The 8,526-nt window shown below is 42.3% G+C and overlaps 1 protein-coding gene across 1 annotated transcript; it reads left to right on the top strand.

Annotated features, from left to right (window-relative positions):
- The first annotated feature begins 226 nt into the window (after positions 1–226).
- LOC147622365 (chlorophyllase-2-like) lies at positions 227–2,254 on the top strand. Its single transcript, XM_086823479.1, has 2 exons — positions 227–640; positions 1,410–2,254. The coding sequence occupies exons 1-2, from the start codon at positions 341–343 to the stop codon at positions 2,142–2,144; spliced, it is 1,035 nt and encodes a 344-aa protein (XP_086679605.1). The 5' UTR covers positions 227–340; the 3' UTR covers positions 2,145–2,254.
- The last annotated feature ends 6,272 nt before the right edge of the window (positions 2,255–8,526 follow it).

Here is an 8,526-nt window from a genome sequence, read left to right as displayed (position 1 = left end):
TCCCATCGGAGATGAGTCACACCACTTCTTACTATATATAAAAGAAGACGCATCCCTCTACATGTGTATGTATGCCAAGTTTGGTGCTCTCTACAAAGTGCTCGAGGATCTCTCTTAGTGGATATATATGCAAAGCATGGTACCTTGATATACAAGTATGCCAATTTTGATGCTTTCTTCTTGACTACCAAAATGGTCTTCAAATTTAAGGACTCTAAGTGGTAATGAAAAGCGCTTGGAAGAAGCCACTTGGCAAGATATTTTGAAGAGCAAAAGGGGACAGCAATGCATATCGTGTGTGGCGAGTGCTTACAACACAGATAAGCGTAGCTAGGTAGCTATGACGAACCATCAGTATGTGTTCGAAGAGGGACCCCTGTCTGTGCGCCTCTTCAGCGTGGAAGGCAGGCGGCCTCCTCCCCCTCCCCCAACCTACGGCAAAAACAAGGCCTCCCTCACAGCAGCCCGCGAAGCTTCGGCTGCTCGTCTTCCCCCCAAGCCTTTGATGATCGCCGCCCCCGAAGACGACGGCGAGTATCCCCTGGTCTTCCTTTACCATGGCTTTCTCTTCCTTAACAACCACTACTCGCAGCTGCTTCAACATGTGGCCTCACATGGCTTCATTGTCATTGCTCCTCAGGTATAGGTCTATCCCGAATATTATTCATCTGTGAGTGTGCAGCTACATGTGTACAGATGCACTAGGAACTGCATGATGCATGCGTACGGATGCAGGTGCATCATATGTGAGTTATGTACTTCACTGTGGAGGGATGCATCATCTACCACGGTCTATCTAGCTGCTACATGTGTACATATGCACTAGGAATGATGTTTACGGATTTGTTGGGTGGAGTCATGTGTACGGATGTCTCTGGAATAATTGTGCAGCCATGTGTATGGATACCTCCCATGAACGATTACCATGTTTGCACTACATTTGTACGGATGCACTATGCAGATGCATTATGGATGATAATGTATGGATGCACTAGGGAAGATGGTGGGCTCATGTATGTAGATGCATTTCCTGTGAATGTCCAATAATGTGCTTAGGTGGAATGTTTCTCAAACCATGTGTACGGATGTTCTTTTGTCTCTTGAACTGTGCATTCGTTCTGGAATAATGTGTATGGTTGTGATGCTTCTAGAGTGATGTTTGGGTGCTTTGAACTTTAGAAGCATGTGTAGGGACGGACGCTTCCAGATCTTTAGTCATGCCATGTGATGGGTTGCTTCTTTGGGCGCTGCTGGGATTCTGATAGTGTTCGTGCCTGTGATGGTTACTTGCCTGTCTCTCTCAGATGTATATTGTGACCAGCTCTGATCATCTTTGAGTGCTTTTGAATCATCCTATCCAGCATTGAGCTCAACGGACATGTTTATGACTGCCTCACTGTTTGTCTCAGATGTATATTGTGACAGGGGCAGATGCAACTCAGGAAATAGCCGATGGAACGGCTATTATTGACTGGTTGCCTGAAGGGCTTGCCCAGATACTTTCAGAAACTCTAGGCCAGGTGCGACCCAGGCTGGACAAGCTCGCTCTGGTTGGACATAGCAGAGGAGCAAAGGTAGCCTTTGGCCTAGCATTGGGCTTGTCCAAAGCATCCCTCAAGATCTGCGCAGTGGCTGGTCTAGATCCTGTGGACGGCAAGGACGTCGATCAGCAAACCACCCCAGCCATCCTCAGGTTCTCTGACCACTGCCTTGATCTCAAGCTTCCCATCTTGATTATTGGCTCCGGCCTTGGTTCATTGAAGAGGAACGCCCTTTTCCCTCCATGTGCCCCGGAAGGAGTGAGCCACCAAGCCTTCTTCTCTGACTGCTCAGATCCTACCTTCTATTTTGTTGCATCAGAGCATGGGCACATGGATTTCTTGGATGACCGTACGCATGGGTTTCGTGGAAAGCTCTCCTATTGTACTTGTAGGAATGGCCCCTCCAGAGGGCCCATGCGCAGGTTTGCGGGTGGGGTTCTGGTGGCTTTCTTCCAAGCAGCTATGTATTCAGAGACAACAACTCTGCAGCACCTCATTGCAAACCCTTCTCATGCCCCTGTAAAACTGGAGAATCCTGAGTGGTACATTGCATCATCGTTGACATCGTCAGAATGTCCTGACCTCAAAACGGTTTTCTCTTGATGTCCTTCTATCATGTGTAGTAACAAAGATAATCTCTATGTATAGGAGCTTATGTCATGTACTTCATCTCTTCAAATGCGTTCAAAGGTGGTGGTAACATCGTTTTCATATGCTAGGTTTCTTTCAATGGGCAGACAAGTCTTCTTTTTAAATGAACGATCAACCAGGTGTTTGTCTTGTGTGCAACATGGAGGCCAGGCCTAGCGCGGGTGTTGTAAAGGATTATGAATAGAAGTTTGAGAAAAGCAACGTTTGTAGACCTAGTGTGTTCTTTCAAGACATCAGGCTACACAGAAGCCTCTTAGTAAGCTCTTGATCCTCCATAGTAAAGCAGTTGATCAACAAGCTGCTTTTCTGAGTAGAGATTCTCTCATAGCTTTTCTGTTCTAAGAAGAAAGATTCTTATACTCCATTAGTCTCTCTTGTTCTCACCCCACGGTGGGATGTTTCTCCCCCTTCTGCATGGCATTACATAGCTTTTTATGATCTAGTGACTAGTGACTTTCAGCAACATACCTCGCTGCATAAGTACTCATCTTAGGCGATAAATTATGAGAGCGATTTTACGACATTATAGGCAGAACTTTTAATTTTCACTTCTACTTAAATCAAGGCAGTAATGTATTGCTGAACGCAAGGTATTTGCTGTTAGGCTTTTAGTAATCACATGAATCCTTAAGTTCTTTAAGTGTTCTCTACTTCTTATGATTTGCTGAAAGCTCTCTTTACAATTTATATCTCCTTTTAGTTTTGATTTAGCAATTTCAAGTCATGGCAATGGAACCTCATTAAATCGAGAAACTTGATTTTCACTACCACATGAGGGATCTCGTTGGATATTAGGATATCACTAAAGCCCACCAGACAAAAGGGTGTGAAAAGGAAGAATGCCAAACCACGCACAACACAAAGTACCAATGAACGTGTGCATGCATGTACACAAAGTTATGAGTCTAAACGGTCAAGGGAGACTTCTAATTGGATTTAACTATCAATGGCATGTGTGGTTTGTAGGTTAAAGAATGGGGATTGTCATAGATAGTCCCTCACCAACCGGTACTCAATGGATTGTGTGGTTTCTATGTTGAGGAATCGGGGTTGTCATGGATAGTCCCAAGACCACCTTGTACTCAGACTAGCAACCAATACTGTTTATAGAGGAACGGTCCGATAGTATGAAGGAAATTGGTATTATGATATGATCTTTTTCCAGCAGGGCATTTTTCAAGAACCGATGACAAAGGATCAATGTATGAAGATAGTGCTAAAAAAGTAGCATGTTACATTGATAAATATGATCAACTATGTAAAATGGTAGTAGGTTTTGTAATTTTAGGGATTGCACTTAGAGAGTGAAACCTTAATTTCCACAAGCACAAAGCTTAATCCTAACCTCAAAGATTAATGCTATTCTAATCAACATAATCAAAGGAATATTAATGCTAATATAAGGAATATAATCAAAGAAGATTGAGATAAACATAACTAGCACAAATCTAGAAGTAAAGCAACAGATTAACATATATTGACAAGCAAAGAGATAAGCTTGGGACTAGTGTTTCCACAAAGGAAGGTCACAAAGACCTATCAAACTTGCCCATTATTCACAAAGAAAGGTACAACGTATATAGTCTCCAAGAGCCCTCCCAATGACCTAAGCAATGATGTTAAGGGCTTGCCACCTAGCCTTTATCTAGATATATCTAGGCTTACTTTTCCCTTTAGTAATTGGTCACTTACACAAGAGAATAACCTTAGACTTCATGCATATTATTCCATCCCTAGGCTCACATAAGTTGTCCCTAATGTTACTGTGCATGCATGCACGCAATGGATGCTAGATCACCTAGATTCTAACACTCTCTCTTGATTCAGCATCCATACTGCATAGGGTGTGTTTGTCAAGTATCCACATATCACACTCGTGATACTTAGTGTCCATTGGCTTAACAAAGTTAGATTACATCAACCACAAGGTTACCACCAAGGTTACGTGCCCACCAACATCTTATGTAATCCCTAACTAAATGTCACACATGCATCTCATGTTTGCCATGTTAACAACATCTGTTAAGACCAATCACACCATATCTTCTATAAATCTCATACATGCATTCCGTCTATGCCATGGTGAGAGCAAATAACCACTTGACATGTAGTCAAATAAAGACACAAATTCAATGAAGATACTAAGTCGTCGATGACACCAAGTTGCCATCCCTCCAAGAAACATATACCTTACACATGCGTTAGAGCATATTCACACAATCATAGAAGGCACAAAGCCGCTCGAGAAGAAGAGTCCCACCAAGACACTTCTGAAAGACAACCCATGTTGTGGTGGAGAAGCTGAGACTTGCTCAAAAAAGAATGTGATAAAGCCACCATATACTCCTATTGCATAAAAATAGGCCACAAGACCACTAGTGGATGAGGAACTTCTTTTACCTGGCTATCCATAATTGCACCAAGAAACTCTTCCTTGGCACTTATAGGTGCCCACTAAGGCCAAAAAATTGCACAAGTGGAAACAACCTTTAACCACTAAGGTTTTAAAAACCATCATAATGAATTGAAGTATCTTCACCATTGCAGATCCAGTGCCTAGATCAGTGGCTATTCGATAGGACAAGTCCCGCCATCAATGCACCAAAGCTTACACTGTCAAATAAATGCACTAGCTCTGGAGATAGCGACGACAAATTCTCCCCTAGCTAGCTGTCGTGCACCATTAGCACGCCCTCAATGCTAGTTGTAGTAGGTGATACTTGCACGCTATGAAAATAACTTTCACAGTTTCTTGCAAGTTGACACCATTGAGAAGCTCTAGCACACCACTTGCACAGCTACTACTATTCAAAATCATGGATCAAGCTTTTCCCAATGACAAATGAGATGTTAATTCTACCCTAATGACAACATAATTAATATGACTAATTTAAGGTGGGTGATACCTACGTGAACTCATCATGAATGAGTAGTGCTAATGAACTCAAGTACAATTAGATTACAAGATTGAAACTTGTACTCATAGAGAGACTTGAGATTTGTGCAAGTGATATATTCATTGCTTGAAATGCACCCCTTTTATACGAGGAGGTGTACATCAATGTGAGATAAATCCCTTTGCTATTCATTACTTGAAATGGCCCCCTTTTATATGAGGAGGTATACCCTTGGGCTTGTATATCAATGTGGGATAAATCCCTTTGCTATTGATTGCTTAAAATGATCCCCTTTTATATGAGGAGGTACACCCTTGGGCTTGTACATCTATGTGGGATAAATCTCTTTGCTCATGTGGCTTCATGCTAGGCTTTGCACTTTCTTAGCTTACTCGACTCACTTGCTACCTCTTCTTCCTTGTACTCTTTGGTACCACATTTCTCAACACCCCTCCTTGGTACCAAATCTTTGGCCTACTCAAGGTGGTTGGATGCGAGGTTTTACAACATATTTTCACCCCCTCTCCCTTGATGGTGACTTGACCTATCTTTGAGGCCTAGAGGTCATCTCTAAGAGTGAGGTCCCCCCCTTGATAGAGACTTGATCTATCTTTGAGGTCTAGAGGTCTCTTCTAAGAGTAGGGTTACAAATTTTGGTTGTTTCTTCTACCTTGGCTACATCATTGGTACCAGAGGGTAGGACATACAATCTTGGAGCTTGCTTCATGTTGATGTCAATGTCGTCTTCTTCTTCTTGTCAACTCTTTGGTCTTACTTGTGCACACCTACGTTTGCATACTCATTTGGTTGCAGCATTTTCACACACACAAAGGATTTGCTCTTCATTTTCACACACACAAACATTAGCGTACTCATTTGGTTGCAGCGTTTTTACAAAGGATTTGCTCTTCATTTTCACACACACAAACATTAGCGTGCTCACTTGGCCTTTTTTTCACAAGAATTTTTATATAAAAGTAAAATGACACCGATGTTAAAACATTGCAGTGAATGATGATGACCTTGTTGGTGATGCCAACGTAGTCCATAGAGCACATGTCATTGACCATTGCGGAAGCCCAATGACTATCCTTTTTTATAAGCCCATGTGAATAGTCTCCTTATAAGATCTTTTTACACCAAGAGATAACAACCCCTCTCTCTCTCTCTCTCTCTCTCTCTCTCTCTCTCTCTTGTCAGATAGATCAATTTGGTCTCTTAGGATAGTTTCCTACGATGTTAAAAAGTTCTCTTCTTCTCTTCTTCTCTCTCTTTTATTTATAATTTTTATTTTTTTATTATTTATAAAACAAAACCTTATCTCTGCTTCTTCTAGGTGCTCCCTCTCGTTCGGGAGAAGCTTTCTTCTCCTCTTCTTTTCGTTGTGTTACTCTTTTTCTCCCGAGCCGCTTGCTCTACCCAACACCAGCCACGCTGCTTGCAATGCCTTTTGATTTTCTTGTTGCCTTGTTGTGGCTTGCGCTCTGGAGCTGTCTAAGATAACGTATGCACTGCAATCGCCTACTGTGCTCCAATCACCTACTGTGGGCTGGAAACGATGACGACGTGCTGCAGTTCACTCTTCCTTGTCGGTTTGGCTTCGCTTGGTTCTGCTGACCTCCTTTCTCTGTTAGTTGCTTCAGTTTGCTTTCGTCGATGATTACTTTCTCGTTTAGTGATGGCAGCACGCTTCTTCTGAGCGTGCCTTCCTCTACGCTTCTTCAGATGGCTGATGTTGTTTCTCCTTGACTTGTATTGTGACAACAACACAGAGCTTGTGCTTTCTTCTTAACATGCACTGCTCTCTCTCCTAAGTTCTTTCCCTTCTACCTCTACTTAGCTATGGGCTGAGCTACTACTAGATGCTTCCCTCTCTTGTGTGAGCGTATAGAACCCAAGGGTTTTTTCTTGCTCACACTAATCCTCAATCTCATGAGGATATCAACAAGGAACCACTAACTGAATGCTCCACAAAGTGCTTGAGCAATGGGTTAATGAAATGAGGATTAATTTAAAAAAGAAGAAATAAGAATAGAAACCGAGCTAATGAGCGAGCCTAAATACTTGCTAATAATCCAAGCCCTAATGTAAGCTAGGAGAGGTAGACCTAAGCTCTGATACCATGTTGACAATCATGGATCAAGCTCTCTTAATGACAAATAAGATGCTAATCCTACTCTAATAACAATATAAGTAATATGACTAATCTAATGTGGATAATACTTAAGTGAACTCATCGTGAGTGAGTAGTGCTAATGAACTCAAGTACAATTAGGTTACAAGATTGAAATTTGTACTCATAGAGAGACTTGAGATTTGTGTCAGTGATATATCTATTACTTGAAATGGTCCCCTTTTATATAAGGAGGTACACCCTTGGGCTTGTACATCAATATGGAATAAATCCCTTTGCTCATGTGGCTTCATGCTAGGCTTTGCACTTTCTTGGTTTACTCAACTCACTCCCTATCTCTTCCTTGTGCTCTTTGGTACCACATTTCTCAATAACTACCAGCATCAACCTTGACAACAATCTGCAACCCTTATCCCATTGCCATGCGCAATCCAACGCTCCATCTTTGCACATTAGCAATGCTAACTTCTAAGTTCTCTCTTGACCAATTATTCATCGTTACACTGAGTAACTACGATGCGCCTCCCTTCTCAACTCTAACGTTGCTACCTTCTTCTTGTAGTATACCGTGAGTGCTCCATCAATGATGTGTCTGTTGAGATCTACTACGCACCGAGTGTGTGGCTGTAGCTCCTCCTACACTCCTCACTAGTAGTGACCAAACCCAAGTTTTCAGATTGCTCGCTTGCAATGCACCATTCACGGCACTCACTACCTGTTTTCTACCGGATGTTTCTGCTATTGCTAACTGTCACCATTGCATAGGGAGACATGCATTCAAATTCCACCATTTTCTGTGCTCACAACAACTACAGTGGACACGACTAAAGACAACCATAGCTACAATGCTACAAGTATAGCTGATGTGCCTCTGATGGCATCAACATTGCTCGACTCCGGATATACAACCCACCATCTGGAGCTCCAAGAAGCAACACTCTCCGCCATAAGCTATGTGCCGCAGAACACCATTTCACGGTCCCCATGTTGACGAGCTTCTCACCTGCTTCAAGAAACAATACAGCAATATCTCGACATCTCCTCTGCCAAGACATGGAGCTATTCAAAAAAAGTACTCCTTGATCCACAATAGTTGTGCTTTATTCTTGAGAGAATTGAGGCCACCTTGAAGAGACTTTGCAGAAGATTGTTGATGAAGCTTCAATAGCCAAGCATAACCTTCACATCTTGAAGCTGATGGCTATGAAATTTGAAGATAAAATCCACTTTGAAAGCTCCGTCTTCTCTCTCTCTCTCTCTCTCTCTCTCTCTCTCTCTCTCTCTCTCTCACTCTCTCTCTCGT

This window comes from Cibotium barometz, chromosome 29 (genome assembly GCF_041138505.1).
Source record: "Cibotium barometz isolate CiBa-2024 chromosome 29, ASM4113850v1, whole genome shotgun sequence".
In the NCBI taxonomy this organism is placed as follows: Eukaryota; Viridiplantae; Streptophyta; class Polypodiopsida; order Cyatheales; family Cibotiaceae; genus Cibotium; species Cibotium barometz.
The sequence above is the reverse complement of the archived record's forward strand: the minus strand, read 5'-3'. Positions and strand labels throughout refer to the sequence as shown.

Coding starts and splice junctions, on each gene's coding strand:
- LOC147622365 (XM_086823479.1), top strand. CDS start 341: ATGACGAACCATCAGTATGTGTTCGAAGAGGGACCCCTGTCTGTGCGC. Junction 641..1,409: donor TCATTGTCATTGCTCCTCAG/GTATAGGTCTAT, acceptor TGTTTGTCTCAG/ATGTATATTGTGACAGGGGC.